The sequence below is a fragment of the Meriones unguiculatus genome, chromosome 3, assembly GCF_030254825.1.
Source record: "Meriones unguiculatus strain TT.TT164.6M chromosome 3, Bangor_MerUng_6.1, whole genome shotgun sequence".
NCBI classification, from domain to species: domain Eukaryota; kingdom Metazoa; phylum Chordata; class Mammalia; order Rodentia; family Muridae; genus Meriones; species Meriones unguiculatus.
Window position 1 is genome coordinate 166,327,267 of NC_083351.1, and position 22,388 is coordinate 166,349,654.

Genomic DNA, 22,388 nt, shown 5'->3' on the forward strand with positions numbered 1-22,388 from the left:
ACGTTCCTACAGATGATGATGAAATACAGGTAGGCATGGTGGCACCCATACACCTATAACCACAGCAGATAAGAGGTGGATGTAGGAGGTTTGAGTTCCAGGCCAGCCTCAACAGTCAAATAAAATAACTAAACAACATAAAACTCCGGAAAAACTATGAAAGGTCTAGAAAATAGCAATAAATGTGGCAAAGACTCCTTAAATACAAAACCAAAACCAAGGCATAATCCATAAAGAAAAATAAAACCCACCCAGTATAGAAATCTCTGCTTTTGACTATTAAGAAAAGGTAATGCCAAGTCTTGGACAGATTAAGTATTTGTAAAGAACCTACCTGCTGGAGGGCTTGTAGCAAGCATCTATGATGATTCTCAGAGCCAACAGGAAAGCCCAATTTAAAAACCTGAGGGAAAGCCAATCATGAGAGCACATGATCACAATTTCAGCACCTGAGTCAGAGAGGGGAAGATTTTCACAATTTCGAGGCCAGTCTATCTGATCAGGCCAGTCAGGTCTACATAGTGAAACCTTGTCTCAAAAAAACAAACAAAACCTACCAACCTATCAAAACCAACGAGAGGCAAGAGATACATCACTGAAGAAAGTGTAGCTGGCACGGAGATGCTGAACATCGCTGAGAACGATGGATGTGTAAATTAAAGCCACCCAAAAGAAGTGCTCACCTCCTAGGATGGCTAAAACTTAAAAGACCGAATACCCCGCGGCTGGACAGCGGGGTCGTGCTTACTTTACGCATCACAGTGAAATCTATCCTATCACCACCTAAGAAGCAAATCCTATGCCTCTTAGCTGTCTCCCCGTCCCTCCTCCCCACTAACAATGAACCGTCTGTGTCTAGACTCAGATGTATAAGCGGAGTCAAACCATGAGCGCTCTTTTGAGACATTCCCCTTTCACATAGCATAATGTTTGAAAGATCCATTCATGCGCCATCTTATCGGTACTTACCCCCTTTATGGAAAAATAAATACTCCACTGTATGGATATATCGTATATTATCTGTTCGTAAGTTGACGGGGTTATTTCCACTGTTTGGCTATCGTGTTGAACCCTGTGAAAGTCATTGTGCAGGCTGCTGTGCAGACTGTGTTTTCATGTCTCCTGGCTATCTACGCAGCAGTGGCATTTCTAGGTCACAGCATAACTGTCTGAGGACTGTCAAACTGCCTTTCACCATGGCTGCAATGTCACCCCTACCAACAGTATAGGAATCATCTGTGTTTTCTCAGTCTTCACAAACACATAATTAGTTGAGCCTTTGAGGGTTTTGTTGTTGTTTGGGTTGGTTTGTTTCTGACACAGGGACTCTCTACATAGCCCTGGCTGTCTTAGAACTCATTATGTAGACAAGGCTAGCTACAGACTCATAGAGATCCACCTGCTTCTGCCTTCCGGGTGCTGGGATCAAAGCATGTGCCACCACGCCCAGTGGTCTTTGAGTTACTGTAGCTGCCCTAGTGGATGTGAATGGTTTTTCTCTGTGCATTTCCATTTGCTTGGAAGTTGACTCTCCGCTGAATGGTCTTACCACCCTTGTTGAAAATCAGTTGGCAGCAGACAGGGATCTGATTTTGGATCTTAACTCTAGCCCATTGTTAACAGGTCTGTCTTGCATCTTTGCTACTCTGGCTCCTACTGCTTTGTGGTCAAGTTTGAAACCTGGAGTGTGAGCCTTGGAGTCTGTAGCTGTTGTGGGTCTCTGAACTTCTATGGGAATGGTGGAACCCGATCATCGGTTTTCAGCGACAGCTTAGTTGAGTTGTTGAAAGGGGCTGCACTGAATCTGTACTTTAGTCTTCAGTCTGTCACCTTAACAGTGTTATGTTTTTCAGTTCATGCACATGAACAGTTTTTCATTTATTTGGGCACAAAAATTGGGTGGGGACTCGGGGCTGCTCGGGGCTGGGATTTAGCTCATTATAGGGTGCTTGGCTGGCAAGCCCTATGCAAGATGTTGGGTTTAATTCCCACTATCTCATTAAAATTTGTTCTCAGCAATACTTTTGCATGTCTTTAAAAACATTCCCACCTGGTGCAGTGGTGCCTACTGGTAGCCTGCCTCTGGGAGGCAGAGGCAGGCAGATCTCTTGAGTTTGAGGTCAGCCTGGTCTACAAAGCAAGTCAGGGACAGCCAAGGCTACACAGAGAAAGCCTGTCTCGAAAAAAACACTCCCCCCAAAAGAAAGAGAAATGAAAAGAAAAACAAACAACACAATTCCCTTAAGTTCTTTGTTTTGCTGTAAATATAAATAAAATTGTTTTCCAAATTTTATTTTTGTATTGTTTATTGCAAATGTGCACAACTGAGTTTTTGAGTATTGATATTGTATCCTATACAATCTTGCCGAACACACACTAGTTTTAATGGTGTCTTAGCAGCCTTAAGATTTTCTCTATAAAGCTCACGTCATCTTTGAACAGAAATAGTTTTAAGATTCCTTCTCTAATTTGCATGCATTTAAAAATGTTTTACTGAAAATCTTCACATGTTGCAGAAAGAGTGCCCAAGCTATTGCTTGACTTTCTAAATGGAATGTAGTGATGGTTTCTAACTCTCCGTTTCTTTCCTTCCTTCCTCCTTCTCCTTCTCTCTTTTTTCTTTCCTTCACTTCATTTTTTTGACAGGATTTTACTATGTAGCCCTGGTTGTCTTGAAACTGGCTATAGACCAGGCTGGGATTAAAGGCTTGTTGCCACGTGCTGCCTCCCTGTTTCTTATTCTATCTTCCTGTATCTGTTTTGTGTCTTTCTCATTGTATCTATATTGTTTCTTATTGTATCTTTTTCTCATTGTATCTGTTTGACATTGTTCTCATTGTATGTTTTGCACTTCCTTAATGTATCTCTTTCCTGTACTGTGGCCAAATCGCTCTTACATTACATTTTTAAAAGGAAAGGGGGAAGCTACAGAAACAAGCCAGATAATTTACTTAAAAACTAAGGATAAGCTATGCAAATGTTCTGTCTTCATGTCACTTAACTCCAGAGTCAAACTTAACATTGTCTACACGCCAACTTTAGATCACATGATCTCTTGAGGGCCCTAAGGGGACGAAATGAAGGGTCCAAGGGATGATTTATCTTCAGGAACCTTTTATAAGATGTACTTTCTACCAAGGTGCACTATTCATTTGAAAATCTCAAACAATCAGGGGTCCCACTAAAAAGGAGCGCTGATTCTACCTGAGTAATAGTGTTAAATATTAACTGTGTATCTTTTCTAAAATGAAAATCTGAAGTCACATCTATGCTTTACACCCCTTGGATTCTTCACTGGCCCCAGGACTGAGTACTATATCCTGCACTTGGCAATAGTGATTGTTCACAGCCTTACTACCCAGGTTCATCTCCATTCAAATGTGACTCTACATTTATCAAATACGTAAACATTTACCGATCATTCTATTTTACTGAGTATTGCAATGTTGCTCAAGTTCCTTCTGGGGGGGGCACATAAGCAACAACTACCCCTCCTCTTAGGTCCATGCAACCCTGCAACCAACGTTCACTCTGGAAGCTGGGGAGTTTATTGGGCTCCCTTCGAGCACAGGTGAAGAAGGGTTACCTGCTGGAGGGTAAGTGCCCCCTTCCTGGAGGCCACGCTGAAAACTGACATCACCCAGCAGGGAGGAGGGGTTTCTAATAGTTAGGTGGCTGGACCCCCTCTGTCCTGGTCTTCCCAGCCTATTCTAGTCCTTCCTGGAGGCCAAGTGCATAGAAAAGGTGATGGCGAGAGGCTGGGTACTCAGTGAGGGTCTTCTCTAGGAGGGACGCAAACAGTCGGCAAGCACAGCTGGGGCGATTGTTTGAAACAGGCACAGCTGAATGCCCCAAGATGGCAGTTGTTTGGCTCGGGTGCTAGTCCTATACAACACGTACATTGTGTGCTAGAAGCCAAAAGACAAATACGCACTCTTGAGTTCATAGTCTATTGAGAGATGCATATTACGACGACCCGCTCTCAACCGCCTAGTTCATCTGCAGCAATGGCTGGGGTGACAGTAAGTCAGAGTTCCCGGCCATTGGCATCCGAAGTTACATGTAGCACCAGCCTCCCTTTTTAATCTTAAAAGTGAAAGAAAGAAAGAAAGAAAGAAAGAAAGAAAGAAAGAAAGAAAAAGAGATTTATTCCTGCATGTCAGAAGGGGGCATCAGATCCCAGAATAGATGGTTGTGAGCCACCATGTGGTTGCTGGGAACTGAACTCAGGACAGTAGTCTTAACCGCTGAGCCTAATCTTAAAAGTTTTAAGTTTGGATAAGAAATTATACACAATCGTCTTATCCTGATATCCCCTCTCAACCAGAGAGCAAGACAGCATCAGCTGTTTGAGAACTTTTCCACAGCACTCACTCATGTGACATCTTAAACCGTGACATCTGACAACCCTGACAGAGTTTTGCCTACTGTGTGTTGGCATAAGCAAGCTCCCCATTCTCAAAAGACTTGATACCTACGGAATAGGAAGTGATCAAAACAGAATTTACTGCCGTTCAAGTCTGAGTGAGCCAGAATCAGGCTTTATGTCAAAACCCCTCAGTTCTTCCTTCAACACACTCTTCTCTAAGTTCCTTCGCCAAGGGTGGGATTCACCTAGCTCCTCACTCACCTACTAGAGCAGCCAAGCATCGGATCAGCCAGCGCTGCAGGGCCACTTACCCTCAGCCAAAGGCTGGGCAGGGCGTCTGAGTCCTGCGGTCCACAGTGGGTGGGTCAGGAGAGGCACGCCACAGGCCCGCACAAACTTGGATGTTTGAAGTCTCAGGTCAGACTCTGAGGTGCCCCAGTTTCCCTGAGGGCGCGTTCACGCGGGCTGGATACAGCCCTTCAGTGCCTCTTTCCCTTTGCTTCAACCCACCTGGATTCCTCAACTCAATCACGGGGTCGTGGGTCTCCCGTGGGTCCCCTACAGCGGTGACACCCCTCACTGTTCAGCCTTTGTCAAATGCAGGCGCAAGGACCCCACCATTTCGCCTGCCACCCACACAGGGTAAAGCTCCAATAGCTGCTGGAAAAATGCTTCCCGATGGTGGAGGAGCTCCCAGTCCCACACTTGTCACCCGCTTCGCGCCTTCACCGCAGTCCACAACCGCAGCCAGGGTGGAGCGTGCAGGCCTCCGGCTCCTGAGTCCTCCGGTCTGTCTCCGGGGATCCAATGATGTCCATTGACCTCTCCGCACCGTTGACCTCTCTGGAGCAAGCCCACAAACGGACTAAATTCTCCTGCGCGCACCGGAGTTTTTCGTCTCTGTCCGCAGCAGTCGGTGGTTGGGTCCTCAACTGCAGCAAATGCTATGGCCTCGTCCTCTTTAAAAGCGGTCCCCAGCCCGGCCGCACGGCGCAGCGGCGGCTTCCAGAAGCTGGCTTAGTCCCCTTTCCTATGGGAAGCCCAGCACAATTCTTTCCTCGTGGGATGCCCTAGTAGGTTACCCATCTAAGCGGGTTCCTCCGGGCGGGGCGTGTCCCCAGGGCAACTTTCTGAGATGCAGCCCCTGCGCCCCGTGGTCCCCTGGCCTCCCCGCCCCACCCCAGAGCAGCCCCAGGTGCCGGCTCCCGCGCAGCGCGTGGCAGCTCGGGGTTGGGACCTCTGCGTCTAGGCTTTTTACGCGGACTCCGGCACGTGTTGCAGCGGGGGGTAGGGAGGCAGAGAGGCCGGGCTCGGGACACCTTAGTGGCACGGAAGAAAGTCACGGGAGGGGAGATGGCTGCTTTCGGAGAGTATCACCCTGACGACGGCTGACCAGGATGACGGTCCACCCGCCGCGTTCGGTCGTTGGCCTGGGGCCAGGACGCTCTCCGCACCCCCGTCCCGGGGCAGCTAATGGTCGGGTCCAGGCGGGAGGCCATGTTTGCTGGAATTAAAGCGGGCGGGGCGGCGCCAGCGAGCAGATGCGGCTGGAGGCGCGCGGGAGCCGGGTGCGAGCAGGGCGCAGCGGCGAGGGAGGCGCGGGGGAGGCCAGCGGGAGCCGGGGCGCCAGCAGCAGCCTGCATCGGCGGAGAGCAGCCGGGCGCAGCCGGAGCCGCAGTCGCCATGGCCGTGGCTGTGGGGAGACCGAGTGTGAGTGCCGGGGCCTCGCCTGTCCCCAGCGCGGGGATTCCGGGGCGCCGGGTGGGCTCCGCTTCGGGGCGCGTGCGGGTGGAGACTTGAGGGGATCGGGAGAGGGGCTCTGGGTGGTGGCGGCTGCTGGGGCTGTGGGTGTGTGCATGCATTTGGGCGCGCGTCTGGGGCGGAGGGGAGCTTGGAGAGCCCGCAGGCTCGGAGCCTACCTGATGCAACACTGGGTCGCCTTGGCGCGCCCCTGTTTCGGGGATGTGGGAGAAAAAGGACTCCTCTGTGAGGCGCCCTTAGAAGGGGTTGCTGGCGCTGCTGCTTTCGCAGCCAACCTCCCTCTCCCAGCGCACCACGCTCGGCTGGTGACAGTGGAGGAAGGCGCCGGCTGCCGAGCGTTTCCTCGCGGTTCTCCCGCGCCCCGGGGGCGATCGGGGCATGAGAATTGGGAGCCGAGGCGCTATGTCACATGGCTGGAGAAGCAAGTCCAGGGGGTGGGATTTCCGTGGTGGCTTACCCCCGGTGCATTGTGAAATTCCGGACACCCTCAGGCGCCCACCCGGGTGACCCGGCCCTGCCCAGGATGTGGACAAAGCCCTAGGCACACGCGCGCGCGCGCACACACACACAAAGTTTTCAAAGGGCTCCCTTTGGGGGGGTGGGTGGAAGTCCTGAAATACTCTGAGGCTGGCAGGCCGGGGGCGGACGTGCTGAATGAGGGGCTCGGGGAAGAGGAAATGAGGGTGGGGTGCTTAAAGAGCTGCCCCAGCACCCGAGGGTAGGGAGGGGATGCTCCTGTCCCGACTCTGGGCCCGGTCCGCGCCACGGGCGGCGCCTCTCAGAGTGTACGACTCCGGGTTCGCAGCTCCGGAGCCAGCCGGAGCGAGGAGGGCTTCCGAGGATGTAGCTGAGGGTCTGCTCCCTAGCCTCGGGTGAAAAGGAGGGAAGGGGCGGCGGCGGCGGCCTTTCCTTTTTATTGAAAGGAGGCCAGCCCAGTGGGAAAGGCGGAGTCCTCCTTTCTCTTTCTGGTTTTCTTTGTCGACATTCATAGCCCACTTTTTTCTGGTCCTCCCTTGGGGCGGCTCCGGTGGAGTCCTTCCCTTGGCTAGGACCCCATCTTCTTAACCTTTCGAACTTTGCAGCTAGCTTCAGGTGGTGGCCTGATATTTTACAGACACAGAAAAGTCTTAGGTAGATGCTGAAAGCTGCGAAACCCCAGAAGCTCAGACACTCGACTCTTCCTCCTTACACCTCTTCTCTCTCTCTCTCTCTCTCTCTCTCTCTCTCTCTCTCTCTCTCTCTCTCTCTCTCTCTCTCTCTCTCCCTCTCTCTCTCTCTCACACACACCTTTTGCACTCCTGAAGAGTCTCATCCCAACAGGAAGTTTATGGAGTCACCCTTTGCAACTTATACCTCATACGGTGGTTCGGTTGCTTTTTCTGCTGTTTGATATGTTTTGAAAGACTTTTTTCCACGGTCAGAAAATGTGCATTGGTCATCACTTACGCGTTACTGTGGCTCTTTTAGGCCTCCCAAACTCTGTTAAATGGAACAATCTTAGGAATTTTGTCCTCTTGATACAAATTATACTCTTGTTAATTGGTCGGAGGCTGTCATTACTAAGGGAATTTGCGTAGTCCCTGGGCTGATCTCTTTTATTATTACGGTAAGGAAACCAAGGTTAAACCTTGTCCTCCCCACACTTATTCTCAGGGCATAGATTCAAAGAACTAAAATAACAATATGTGTTCTAGATGCATCGGCAAGTGTCTGGGAATGTAAGTCTCCCGAGTAGGGGGTGTCTTTTTCGGCAACACCTACTGCCGGTGCATTCTTGAGGCCTGGGGGAGGTGGAAGAAATAATTTGCTGCACATTTCCAATAAATTAGTGAGCTCATATATGTCAGTTAAATAGGAACAATATGTGAGTTTGAGATTTAGTTGTGTGGCCGTGATCTCGTCCAAGTCAGGTCTGCCAGCCATATGTGAGCTCAATCCTCCAGAGTTCTTGTGGAAGGCCCCTCATTGAGATAATAGGGAGATTTTAAAAGTATGTGTATACGGAGAAGATTGCTTCTTTATGCATATTGTACCCTGTCGCTGGAATTAAGGTCCAGTTTCTCAAAGCTTGGAAACAAGACACCCCAACCCTCCCCCCACCGCTGTTGTAGGAGCGCCCAGGAGTGCTCAGCAGAGTTGAATGGGGCTTTTAGGAGACTCAGAGAATGTGTGATCATATTTGCATAGGATGGTTGGAGTGTTTCAGGGTGTTCTCTGGGAGTTTTTAAAGGGGCACCTCTGTAACTTGGTGTGTTGAGAACAACCCCAGTGAGTGGGGAAGATTTCCCCAAACCAGCTCCAGAAGTCTGTGTCGCATCTTCAATGTTGAAACTTTCTACCTTCTTCAGCCGCTTTATCTATGCTGTGGTTTGGACGAAAGAAAGAAAAGGGCTGGGAAGGGAAAGAGCTACTTTGAAGTGGCCTTATTCATGAATGGAGTTGCCTTTAGTTCTTTAGAATATGCTAAAAAAAAAAAAAAATTAAAGAGCCTTTGAGGAAACCATAAATCTTTCTCTCCTGTCTGTACAAACGGCTGTTCCTGTCAAGAGAGAAGAAGAATGCAATCTGAGCAAGTTGTTCTCAGTTTTAGGCATTTTAGTGTGACGTTTGCAGTGAGTAACAATTCCATTTTAACAAGCAGGAATTCTTGTACGTAAATGCCTGGGATTTTTTTTTTTTTTAAATACCATGCTGAGGATTGAATCCCTGACTTTGTGCTTTTCACTCAGTTTACTACTGAGCTACCCACCCAGTCCAGCAAATGCGTGTCTCCTATGCTGTGAAATGTATATGTTCAGCTACAAATGCTTAAATTTCGAGGCTAATCTCATACCTTTCTTAAGGAAAAGAGATGTGGTGCTGTTTATTCCATTTTAAATCTGCATCCTTAGCTTGTCCATTTTCCTACTGGCCTCAGGCCTGGGCCCTGAGGAGACCCTAAAGTAGAGAGGTGTTGTTGTTTCAGGAGCGTATCTAGTTTAGCAAGAATGCTTCTCTCCTGTGGACACATCATCGCCATTTTGGGTGAATTAGTGTTTTTGCATCCATATCCCAAAACAGCTGTTTATTCTGAACAATGCATGGTAAATTACTCTGCCTGGGAATCAGGGCTTAGGTAGATGGCATGCTCTCTCTTAGGGCATGGTATATGTCATGGAGTCTAGGAACTGAAAAGAACTTTAGTGGTGTTATGATTTAGTTACTTCCCCTGCGCAGACATATTTCTTACTTTTTTTTTTCCCTAAGAAAAGGTCTTTTTCAACTTTTCAAGGCCTATCATGTCCTTGAAGAAATTTGCTTAATTGCCCTTTTATCCATTGAACTAAAAGAAATGGAAAACCAGCTGGGTGCAGTGGTGCATGCCTGTAATCCCAGCACACAGGGAGGCGAGATGCAGGTGGTCTCTGTGAGTACGAGGCCAGCCTGGTCTACAAAGTGAGTCCAGGACAGCCAAGGCTACACAGAGGAAAAGAAAAAAAAAGAAAAGAAAAACCTGCTTTGTGCCCGCTTCAGTCCTAGGTGTTAGAAATGCACCTGTGGACAAGTAAGGCCACTCCTGACTTGCAGCGCTTACTTGGTTAAGTATTCATTCATTTTTAAAAGGTTTAAAATCCCCGTGTTGAAGTTACAGACTCCTGTCACTTTGTAAACTAGGGAGAATGGAAGTATGTGCTATTGCTGAAAATAGAACCCAGGTAGGGTTTTGTTTTCTGAATCACTTAAAAGTTTTCATTAAAAATACGCTGTTCCAGAGGTGGAGTTTGCGTGTGAGGGATTAGTGACAGCAAAACGTTGTTTTCTTTTGTTCTAAACTGACATTTCAGTGATTTGAAAATGTGACAGGTGGAGGAATCCAGATTGGTGTGTCTGGTGAAAGGTTAATGGAGATAAAAAAAATGCAGGAAAAGCCATCTAAACAATATATGGGCTCTGTGGCTGTGGTGTGCTCTTTAGCTAGTGATGTCATAACTCTTTAGCTAGTGATGTGACCTGTATATAGTCATAACTCTTTAGCTAGTCATAACTCTTTAGCTAGTGATGTGACCTGTATATAGTGAGGAGCAAAAAGTCACAATTAAGAATTGCCAGAACAGTTTAAAGTGCAGTAATGGTTCTTTTTCTCTTCCTCCTCCTCCTCCTCTTCCTCCTCCTCTTCTTCTTCTTCTTCTTCGAGACAGGCTTTCTCTGTGTAGCCCTGGCTGACCAGGACTCACTTTGTAGACCAGGCTGGCCTCGAACTGACAGAGATCTGCATGCCTCTGCCTCTCCGAATGCTGGGATCAAAGGCGTGGTCCACCACTGCTTGGAAGTAATGCTTCTTTTAAAACTGCTTAAAAATTAATTAGTTAAAAATATTGTAATTAATTTCTTTAAAAAATATTTTAAATGACCTTTAGTAATGTGTCTGTGCTGTGGTGGGAGTCAGACTCCAGAAACGCGCTACAGAACGGAACACACCCCGCCATGGGTCATCATTATTTCCATCAGAAAGAGGTTTACTTCAACAAGCATAACCCATCCTGCTTAAACTGCAAGCTGGAAACCATTCTGTGCCTGGCTGGCCCTGCCTGCCCGCCTGAACTCTCGGGCGCTTAGTGTCGGCCTGGGCACAAAGGGATGAATGATGGTGCGACTCCCATGATGCCACAGTTTGGAGGGCCGGCTTTGATTGATTGCCAGAGCACTAAGCGTTTCCACCCCTCAAAGATGCCACTCTGGAGGGTGCTTCCCTTTTCTTTCTTCATGGGGTCTTAATTTGGTTGTGGAGGAGGAGGCTGCTTTTAGGTTTTTTCCTTTCACTGGGATCTGTCTTTTTGTGGCTTTGGCTACACCTGCCACTTTTGGGGTCCACAAAGCCGAACCATTATTTAAGACTCAGCGAATCCAAGGCTTGAATCCTTTTCCCCAAGGGGGCCTACTTTACAGGATAGCTGATACCCTCCCTTACCTCTTTTACATTAGACTGACAGAAAACTCTTTTTCCAACCAAACACCACCTCCCTGACCCACTCAGCCCTGCCAGCCATCCACCAGTGCCGCTTCTGTAGAGCGTAAAGACAACACATGGGCGAAGGTGATGCAGATAGGATTCTAAAGAGAATTTCCTGGGTGATTAGGAATCAAGTTTGCATTGCCTGAGTTAGAAGTCAGGCGTGTTTCCTGATGTGACTGAAGTCAGATCCTGAGTCATTTTCAGTGTCAGTGCCAGTGAATGAGAGCATGTGCTCAAGTCCAGTGACACAGGAAGTCAGCAGCAGACGCTGTCCACCTGTGGAACTGTGACCCTCGGGGGTGGGGGTGATGTGTTGAGAGAAGGACCAGGCTGGAGAAACAGGAAGGAGTCATCCTTCAAAAGTCACTCTGGACCCTACAAGTAGGAACTCTGTTCAAAACAAACAAACAAAACTTTCTTTTTTTTCCTGTTACACAGAAATGAATTAATTATGAAAGTTGCCTTATTTCTTTTGCTAAGTAGTGTCACTTGGGGAAGAATTTGTAATCTCCGTAGAAACTGAAAATAGTCATTCTTCTCTGTGATACGTTCTTTTATGTATTGCTCACTCACTCTGGGTGTGCCAGTGCAGAGGTTGTGATGGTGAGTCCTCACATGCGGTCCCCACTTCCCAGCAGGGTCTGTGTCCTTAGTTGAGGTATTGGTCCAGGTGGCTGAGCCTAGCCTGTTTAGGGCTGCTGGGGACTCAGCATCGCTTTCCTCACAGCAGGACTGTCCCCAAGTGTTCTGACCCGAGGGAATGGTGTGTGCAAAAAGTACTGGAAGTGAGAGAGAACCCCTTGAAGAGAGCCAGTGTGGCTCAGCTGTTAGCTGCTGGAGGGAGTGGACATTTTTATGTAGATATGCCTTTATTTACTGTTGTTACCCTCCAAATACCTTGTACTCTATTCACGCCTGGCTCCCAATCAAAACTATTTCTCAGTCTTGGAATTGTTTGAGGGAAGACACTGGACATCTGCAGCCTGTTGACTCTTCAGGGTTAACTTTGGCAGGAGATACAAGGAAGGATTAGGAGAGGAGACACGGTTCGCAGCAAGCCCATCTAGGAGAAACAGGAGGACTTGGAGCTTCAGCCAGCAATTACAGTTATCAGAGAAAGGAATTCAGAGCCCACCAGGTCCTAGGAGGATCAGAATATGAACTAAAGACCAAGCTATCCCTTAAGTTTTAGGACCTGTTTCATTCATCTCCTTTTTGTGTGTATTTTTATGCCGCATATACGTATGAATCTTATTAAGAGTGTCCGCTGAATTTATTCTGACCTGATTTTGAAACTTAGGGGGAAAAAAGGAGCCATCAACAATCTGAGTGCATGAAGAACTTGTTTGAAATCTTGATTTTTTTTTTTTTTTTTTGAGATAGGGTCTTACTATCTATGTCCCATTGGCCTGAATTAGCAATGTAAGTGCCAGGGGGCCCAGCATGTTCTCACAATCCAGGACCCTTCTGCTCTGCCTCCATGTACTGGCATTACAGGTATGTGTCGCCACGCCTGGTAGCATCTTGACTTTTATTCTATTCAAATTTCTGTTGTGGCCATTGTGCCTCTACTCTCACAATACACAACATGCAGAGAGTGTCTGATGGGCAAGTGAGAAGTAATGGACAGCCGGTAAGTGAGGTGTGAGCTATCATTCGCCTAGATTGAGTCAGCCCGTTGGTGCATAAAGCTTTGGAATGAGGACGGTTCCTTTTCCAGCTGCATGACGTCTTGTTCGCAACCACGGAGGACCGGGAATCAGAGATTCTGAGCCTGGAAGTGGCTACAGCCCTGGAGGCTGCTTCCTTCAGCTAGGCCCCACCTCCCAGAGCTTACCCAACCTCCTAATGTAGTGTTGCCAGTTCAAGACCAGGTGCTGCCCGTTTCTAACCCTGAGACCAGGCTTTCAAATATTTGAAACCTGTGGGTGGCGTTTTAATATTCGAAAGCATAAGCTTTTAAGATCAACGTGGGCAGAGGCCTACTCCTCTATCCATTAGTTTGTCGTGTGTTGAGGGTAATAAATTGACTCTGAGATTTGGTAGCCTATACAGCAAGCAGTGATTTCTCATTTAAGGTTCTTATCTGTCCTGTGTCTGAGGACTGGTCTGTTGTATACTGATCCCAGCACCAAGCTCAGCCGTTTGCTTCTGGTGGTAGAGAGAAAGACATGTTGGATCCTGGACTGATTTGATGATCGCTTTCCCATGAGTTTCACTGGCTGAAGCAAAGGATCCTCCACAAATACATCAGAGTAAGGATGGGTAATCTCTGAGTAAAGGGTAGCCCTGTGAGTTACTTGGCCAAGCCTGAGAGCCATGGGATGGGAAGTCAGTCCTCCAGGGAGAGGCAGCTAGTATTTTGAATGACAAATTGACCATCTCTCCTATGAACTGAATTCTCTGTGAAGCCAGCTGTCATTATTAGAGGTTTGTATGTGTGTGTGTGTGAGAGAGAGAGCAGATTAATTTACTCAGCAAAGGTTCATTTCTCATTCAAGATTCTTGAGTTGAAATCCAACCTTCCCCTCCCTGCTCTTTTTTAAGTGATTGGTCCGTAATGATTTTCCTCACTTTCTTAGGCCTGTTCTGATTGCAGCTGGTCGTGGTGGTATGATGGCAAAGTAGTAAGGAGAGCCAACGCAAGAGGAACAGCCGGACTGAGTTGAGGGCAGGGAGTGTGATCATGCCCATTGTTCGCTCCTGCTGAGCTTCCGGTGGTATCATCGCCACGTGATGTGGTGACCTTCTGAAAGACCTTCTGTACTCCTTGCTGGCGGCCCCAGCTTGGACTCGACTCTATGGGAAATGTCTGTGAGGCCGTTAGGATTTCCAGCTGCTTGACAGAATTGTTTCCCTTGGGAAGCTTCCAAAGCAGACCTTTCCCAGCCTGTCTGACCTAAATGCAGATGTCGCATTTCCTTCTCTTGCTTCTCCCTCTGCCGAGACGTAGCAGTTTGGGGAAGAACGCAGGCTCTGAAACCGGGACGCTAAAGCAGGATTTAGCAAACTCTGTGACCTTAGGCAGGCGGGTGACTGTATCACCTTTGAGGAACAGTAACAGCCCTTCCCTCAGGTTGAATGATTTCGCTCACTCAGCCATGCTCACAGTGATGCCTGGAGTTCTATGATGAAAGGGAGTCAGTGGGGAGCAGGGGGAAGTGAATGATGACGTAGTAACAGCTTTGTGCTGACGTCTGGGTTCAAACTTAGACTGCCACCCTGCACCCTGCCACCCTGCCACCTTAGAGTGCAGGAACTGAGCTCTGGAATTGTACAGGCCCGCAGTTTCTGCTTAGCAAAACTTTGAATCGAGTTTTAAACATTCCCGCTCTGAGGCTTCTTCGTGACCCTTCATTATTGACCTCCCGTTGTGTAGGGGCTTTGGCCAGTTTCTTTCTTTGAATTCCCACAATAGTGGCTCGCTGCAACATTTCAGCATCCCATTAGAGTTCTCTGGAATATGTCGTGGTGTCTGTGCACAGTCTTGGATTCCTTTATCTTTTTAAAGATACTAACAGATAGTTGGGCATGGTAGTGTACCTGTAGACCTAACTCTCTGGATAACGAGGCAGAGGAATTAGAGTTAGCCAGCCTGAGCTGCAGAATGGGAGTACCCCCCATCATAGAAACAAATGAAAATGTGAATCTGTAAATAAGTAACAAGGGATTATCAAGTTGTCAAAAGCAAACAGGCCTTTGTCACATTGGCAATGTGTTTGACCCAGTCTTGGGTATGAGTATGCATCCTTAGTTTGGGTGCCAAACTTAAGGGAGAAGGGCCAGCCAGGTGTGGTGGCACATGCCTGTAATACCACAAGTCAGGGAGGCAGAGGCAGGTGGATCTCTGTGAGTTCGAGGCCAGCCTGATCTACAAAGTGAGTCCAGGACAGGCTGCACAGAGAAATCCTGTCTTGAAACAAACAAACAAAGAGAGAGAGAGAGAGAGAGAGAGAGAGAGAGAGAGAGAGAGAGAGAGAGAGAGGGGCCTCTGTTGTGTACGTGCCTTCCTTATAAACATTAGCTGAAGAAGCAAAAACTCATTTTCCTAGTGTGTTGTCTAAGACTTGCATTGAACACACATGCAGACCTTACTTCTACATAGCTTATGTTTGTCTGTTGCTATGTGAACCTCAGGTAGGTGTAGACTCATAGCTGTGCTGATCACCCCAGGCTTAGCTTTTCTGACCTACGTGCACGTCTAGTGTGCAAGGAATTGCCATCCCAAAGTGAATCCATGAGTGAGGGCATGGAAGGTGCTGGTTTGAGACTTTCCCTTGGGTCAGTAAGTTGGGCAGTTCTGAGGCACAGGACACCTACCTTCTGAGCCTCAGACTGTGGGAGTGCTTAGCTTCCCAATCTCTGCGTTAGCTTCTCCTCCTTCCGGTTTCACTCTTTCTGGTCCATACTCTGGCTCTTCCACATCACACAAAGGAACTCCATCATGTAAGGCTCTGTCTCAAGTCCTTGCATTTTAACCTGGGTGAAATCACATTATTTCTTGTGTGGAGGCTCATGGACTCCATACAGGAAAGGAATCAACTACCTAGGTTGTTAAAACAGTGCTCTGGCAAACTGACCATTTACTTGGTTTTTAAGCCACTATTTCATGAAGTGCAGACATCATGCTTCTGTAAAAACTAGACTCTGAAAAGAAGTGAGTGTAGGCCAAAACTTCTCTGTAATTTCCCTGTGTAGATCTTTGTGGGACTTTCATGTGCTTGCTTCTGCATGGATAGCCTTCATTTAAAACTGGAGTTACCTATTTCAGGGAAACCACAATGTTTTTAATTAGTCCAGTTTAGAATGATTGAGAGCCTTTGTTTTCCTCTCTGTATAATTTGCTGGCTAACGATGAGATGGAAGACAAACAGGTCTTCAGGATTCTAATCCATTCCGCTCAGAATAAAGCAGCCTAAAGATCTGATTGGTGAGTTTTATCTATGTGACGTGTAGCCAGACTGTGGGCTCATGATTACAGCAGCCATGTCATGTTCCGAAGACGCTGTTTCAGAATTTCTCTTCATCTTTCAGCACTCATATTCTTTCTATCCTGTCTTCTTCCATCTTTCCCAGGATTTGGAGTGGGTCATAGAGACATCTCATTCCGGGCTGAACTCTCAACACTTATATGTTCTTAGCACTTCAAAGAGACATTGCTCACTGCAAACAGAGGTTTCTCTGGCCAAGGTTGAGAGAAGTACTGATTTGTATGAACATAAACATTTGAAAGGCAGCTTGACACTGTCCACTGAGCCAAACCCCAGTAGTAGGCTCAAGGCCTATGGCCTTCCCCATTCTGAGCTTTTAACCTGGTGTACAGTACCAGCCACAAATTCTTCTCTGTGGGCAGGTCACAATGTTGAGCGATATTGAGGTTCTGGATTAGTTTGTTTGCTCCAGAGTTTTAAGGATAATTGCTCAAATGATCTCTTTCCTCAGCCAGAGGCTGTTTCCAAGATCCCGGAGAGATTCTTAGAGAGGTCATAAGCCAGGCCGATTCATCTTTGCATCACATTCTCCCCAATGGTAATTAACGTCCTTCCTCCCCATCTTTGATAGCTCTGCTTTGACTTGTATGTGCTCCAGCAGTCTGAGACTAGTACCTTGGACTAGCTTGCTTAACTGTTAGTTGTATACCTCTTTGTTTCCAGTCTCTTCTACCCCAAATCAACCGCCTGGCCACCTCCCTCTGAGGGAATGTTGGCTGCATAGTTTGTAGTTGAAGCACATATTCTTCTTTGAACCCTCTAAGAAAGTTTTGTAATTGTTGACAGTCAGATTTGCCTCATTGTGAAACTAAGACTCTTAGTCATTGTATGGTTTTAAGCGGGCAGGCAGGGTTGCAGCCACTGGAGTGACGAATTAGCTTGCTGTCTGGAGCTGCAGCTGAAAGCTGGGTTTGAAACCGTGTGGTTGAGGATCTGCAACTAAGCTGGGTTTTTTTTTTTAAAAAAATAATGTAGTATTTAGCATATGTTAGTTATACAGAGTGATGTGTTGAATTTTGACATTTTCTTGCCTGTACATGAAGTATTTTGATTGCATTCACACGGTTATCCTTCTTGCCCTCCTTCAATGCCTGTCGATCCCATTTGTCTTCTCACTTGATCTCTTCTTTTATGTCTTTTTTTTTACTTTTTCAAAAGTATTTTTAGTTTTTAAAAATTTTTATTTTATATCACTGTTAATGAAAATGATTATTCATGCTCTCCTCCCTCCCAAATGCCTCCCCACAAATCAATAGCCTCCCCTTCCCCAATTATTTATGCGTGCACAAATATATAAATATGGCCACTTTTGTATATGGTTTTAGGACTGGCCACTTTGTATTTTTGTTTTTGTGTTTGATAACTCAATGGGGTTTCATTTAGAATTGTTCAGAGAGACACAGATGAAGAGTCCAAAGGCGGGATACCTTACTCGTGTCTGCAGTATTGAAGAAAATTTCCTCCCTCTCCCATCACCAATTAGCATCCTCAGAGGCCACACCTCTTGAGGCCCTCCTCCCTACATAACGGGTTTCAAGGGGCCCCATTGTATGCAGGCCTTGTGACGGTAATCACTGTGTGGTCATGCATGTAAGCTACTGTGTGATCATGCGTGTAATGGCCGTGCCATGCTTGCAAGCCTGCAGTCCACAGCACTTCCTCCTTTCTTCTGGCTTGTCTTATGGTCTTTCCAGCCCTGTTTCTGCCATGTTCCCCGAGCCTTGCAGTGGGTGATATGGATGGCTGAGCAGTGACAATAAGCTGGGGTTTCATATCCCAACCAGAAAAGTGGGCGACGATGTCCTTCTGACATTCTACAGTGGGGTTCATTGGGGGAGTAGGCAATGTTGCTAAATATTGTCAGCTCTCCCTCCTTTAAAAAATTGATAAGTTCATCTATCTAGATAATATGTTTTCACCAAATCCCCCTCCTACTTTCATGTCTTAAAAAAACAAAACAAAACAAAAAACCACTGAGTTTAATTAAGGTTGCTTGTGTGAGCATGGGTGTGACGCTATTTAGTGAAGCACGCATAGGTAGCCAGTGTCTCCACTCCTGAGGAAAAATGACTGTCCTTCAGCAGCCGTCAACAGCCACAGCGCCTCAGTCAGGGATGGGGCCTCATGAGTCTGTTGCTCATCCGTGCTGGAATTCCTTCTCCTCGAAGAGCTGTTCTTATTCTTCTCTGGCTTTTCCTGTTTCCTGTTCTTTAAGTCAACAAGCATTGTGCCCCAGCTGACACTGGGCAAAAAGAAAGAAGTCCCAGCCATATTTCTTCTTGCTCTCTTACTACGGCCATACTAGATCCATTGTCTGTCTTTGCCATTGTCTGGCCGAGTCATCCAGGCTTGTTGTTTCTACCTCACGTCTTAACTCATTCTCACAGGCTTCCCCAACCAGTATGGTACCTGAGACCCTTCTGTGATTCTAGCCCTATGTTCTATACTGTTGTAGCAAACTTGAAATGTATCTGACAGGAAAAGGCTGAGACTCAAAAAGGATGCCCAGCTTCTGTGACTGGGAGAGTCTGGTACTGTAGTCACTGCTGATCGGTTCTTGCCTTTCTCTTGAATAATTGTGGAAATTTGGCTCCTGTAATCAGAAAGGGGGCTTATTTTATGTCCCTTCTTTGACTAGGAATTTGAACGGAACTTGAAAGCTAACCACCAGCTTTCTTTCCTCTGGGGCTGATCTTTCATGTGAGTGTCTTTGGCTTTAAGGCAAGAATAGCAGTGGCACACACAGGAACGAGAAGTGTATCAGAATCAGGAGGAGGGGATGTTTCAGGACCCCACTGGCTGTTTTGCACTGGCCATCCTCTCCGCAGAACACTCTGGCAGCCCACCACATGCCAACTGGTTTTGACCAGAATGCTGCTAACAGTTGCTCGGCTGAGGGCAACAGGTGCGGGTCTCACCGTTGTATGCTGAGTGGAACAGTTGTCTGTTTTTAAACCTGCTTACGTCAACACAGATGAAGCCATCATATATGCATGGCTTAATTTCATATTCAGTGAATCTATGCAATGTAAGTGTTAAAATTGACTTGCTTCTACAGTAGACGTGTTGGAAAAGATTTGGTAAGGGTAAGAAGTTTGCTAAAATAAAACTTGTGAGTTTATATAGGCAAGGTGTTTATAAAAAGACAGAAGAAAAGATTGGGCTTATATAGAGTCTGGGAGCTGGGGTTAATAGGCTCAGAGATTGATAGCTCTCTGGCTCTGTCTTTCTCTGTCTCTTTCTGTGTTTCTTTCTATCCGTCTGTCTCACATCCAAACAGGACCTCTTTACATAGGCCTGGCTGTTTTGGAGCTCATCATATAGACTAGGTTGGCTTTGAACTCAGAGATCCACCTATATCTGCCTCCCTAGTGGTGGGATTATTTAAACAAAGATAAACTTGGTAGGGCAAGCCTGTAATCCCAGCACTAAGGAAGACAGGCAGGTGGATCGCTGTGAGTTTGAGGCCAGCCTTGTCTACAAAGTGAGTCCAGCACAGCCAAGGCTACACAGAGAAACCCTGTCTTGAAAAACAAAACAAAACAACAACATACAACAGAAAGACATGCACCCACTAAATACAATACAGTTTTGGTTTGTTTGTTTTTCAAGACAGGGTTTCTCTGTGTAGCCCTTGGCTGTCCTGGACTCACTTTGTAGACCAGACTGGCCTCAAACTCACAAAGATTCACCTGTCTCTGCCTCCTGAGTGCTGGGATTAAAGGCATGCACCACCACACCTGTCTTAAAATACATTTTTTAAAAAAGCAAAATAAATGAAATCTCAAGATTTCATTTGTCTGTATTGTAAGTGCAACCTGTGTAGACTTGTTCAGATTTCACTGATTAAAAAAAAAAAAAAAAAAAAAAGCCTTGGCCCTGTGTCAAAACAAACAAACAAAACCTCAGAAATGAATGTATGTTTAGATGTTTTGAGGTGAAATCAAATATTTAGGCTATGACTATTTTTATAATATCTCAGTCTTTAAATACCTTTAAGATAAATTGCCCAAATCCTGATCCTCATAGCTTTGGATAAAGGAACTTGTACTTAAGAAAACTGTCCCTTTCAGCTTCTGCTCCTGTCCCCTCTGCTGGCCTGCACTGTCCACAGCTTCTCTCTACATCCTGAGTGGGGGAAACATTTGCTTTTGAAGTCAATGGTTTTTCCTGGGTTATTACGTTCTAATGCAAATGATTATCAGGGTTTTTGTTTTATTGTTGTTGCATTTTTTGATAGAAGATTTAGAGATGAAAGGATCCTCTTTGATTGACTTCTAAGATTAGCCCAGAATAGAGGGAACTGGGATTCTAGAATAAAAAAAAAAAAAAACTCATCCCGTAAAGGCAACATTAGAGACTTTTATTTTTTAATTTTTTTTGAGACTTTTATTTTTATTTCTATTTTTTTTTTGTTTGTTTGTTTCTGAGATAGAGGGTCATGTAGCCCAGGCCGGTCTTGAACTCCTAATTTTTCTGTCTTCACCTGCTTCACTGCCTCCAAGTGCTGGAATGACAGGCTTCCAGTACCATGCCTGGCTAAGTCTTGTCAGTTCTTTCTTTGAGACTCTCTGTAGTCTGCTTTGTGAAGGGGAAGCTGTTTCATTTCGTGTAAAGGAAAGCTACGGCCAAGTCTGAGCTGTTAGCCTTCTTGGGTTTTTGCATTTATTCATATACTTTGTTTTCCCCAAGTGTCAGCCCAGCCAGTCTTCCATTATTTGATTCTTAATCCTGTTAGAATTAAAAAAAAAAAATTACTAAGTGAGTGAGAGTGTGTGTGTGTGCGTGTGTATGTGTGTATGTGTATGTGCACAGGTGAATGCAGGTTCTCTGAGAGGCCAGAAGAAATCCTCAGGTCCCCTGGAGCTGGAGGTAGGGGCTGTTGTGAGCCACCTAGGTAGGTGCTGGAACTGAGTTCTGGTCCTCTGTGTGAATAGTTGTACTCAGACATAACAGCCGAGCCATCTCTCCAGCCCCTTACTTCTTAATTCTAACTAAGAGAAAATCAGGAGTTAAAAAAGCAAGTAGGTCAAGGTACAGTACATGCTTGTGTGGAAATGTCCTATGTAACACAGTTCCGTGCACACTAGGCATACAATACACAATGAAGCCAAACAAGACACCAACACAGCAAGCAGGAGCCTGGAGTAGGGACAGGCTCCAGGCACTCAGGAAATGGAGGGCAGGAACGTCTGGAGTTCAAGGTTATCCTCAGCTATGTAGTAAGTTTTAGGCTAGCCTGAGCTACAACCTTATCTTAAAAGACGAGCAAGTAGAAAGTTATTTCCTAAAATAAAGACGGTAGATGGAAAAAATTGGAGGTTGAAATGTGTGACGCCGTCACGTCTCAAATGTCAGCTGGTGTCACTTTGACATTGGCTTTTTTCTTCACATGCGTTTGGGAATGTTTGCGCTACCTCGCACGTGGGCCTTGCCGCTGGACGCCTGTACACACCGCTGTGTTTTCCTCACTGAAGTTGTGTAACTCCGCGTATTTTCCCTGTGTCAGAGTTCAGGACGGAAATGTTTACCTTCGAGACAGCCCTGTGAGTGGGTTTCTCAGCTGTTATTCTCAGCCCGGTACCTACAGCTGCTATGTGATGGGTCAGGATTGAGACATGCGTAGCCAGCAGGGATCTCAAGGCCAAGTCCACAGCATTGGCTGAACCCTCTTCTAAGCATAGTGGCGCTCTGAGCCTCACCTACGGGGTCTTTAGTGATGATGGAAGTACTCTTTTACTGCAGCCCAGTATGACAGTCAAAAGCCATGTACGGATAGCTACTGTACCCTTAAATTGGCTTTCGTATAGCTGCAGAACTGAAAATGTAACTTAGCTTAATGGTAAATTATTTATTTTTATTAGATGCGTACTGTAAAATTAACAGCTGAATGTTTTACCAGCATGTGCCATGTGCATGCTTGGTACCAGTGGAGGCGAGAAGAGGGTGTTGGTTCCCCTGAAACTGGAGTTACTGATGGATGTGGGTTCTGGGAATGGCATACAGGTCCTCAGCAAGAGGAACAAGGGCTCTTGTTGCTGATCTGTCTCTTTCTCCATAATTCATTTTTATTTTCATTAGCTTATATTGAAACAGTTACATGGGACTAGTTGCTCTTATATAACACAACTTTCTTGAGTATGGTCTGGAAATAATTAAATCTGACCTTTCTCTCTGACTTTTTTTTTTTAATAGAAAAACCCTGAAGCAGGTTCTCACTATTTTAGTCCACATTGGCCTGAGCTTGCTATATACAGGCTGGCCGCTGGCAGAA

At 46.4% G+C, this 22,388-nt stretch overlaps 1 protein-coding gene and 1 long non-coding RNA gene across 11 annotated transcripts in view; one reads left to right on the plus strand and one right to left on the minus strand.

Moving 5' to 3' along the window:
- The window catches only part of LOC132653198 (uncharacterized), a 22,346-nt gene extending 16,551 nt beyond the window's left edge, over nucleotides 1–5,795 (minus strand). Inside the window, exon 1 of the long non-coding RNA XR_009590963.1 lies at nucleotides 335–5,795. This is a non-coding gene — a long non-coding RNA (uncharacterized LOC132653198). The remainder of the gene's footprint in view (nucleotides 1–334) is intronic.
- A 32-nt stretch (nucleotides 5,796–5,827) lies between these two features.
- Septin11 (septin 11) overlaps nucleotides 5,828–22,388 on the plus strand; it is an 89,398-nt gene continuing 72,837 nt past the window's right edge. For all 10 annotated transcript variants that reach the window (XR_009590960.1, XM_060380959.1, XM_060380962.1 and 7 more), the window contains exon 1: nucleotides 5,828–6,079. Coding sequence is in view for 9 of the 10 variants with exons in the window: in XM_060380959.1 (XP_060236942.1) it covers nucleotides 5,843–6,079 (237 nt within the window). In the remaining variant the exon portion in view is untranslated. The remainder of the gene's footprint in view (nucleotides 6,080–22,388) is intronic.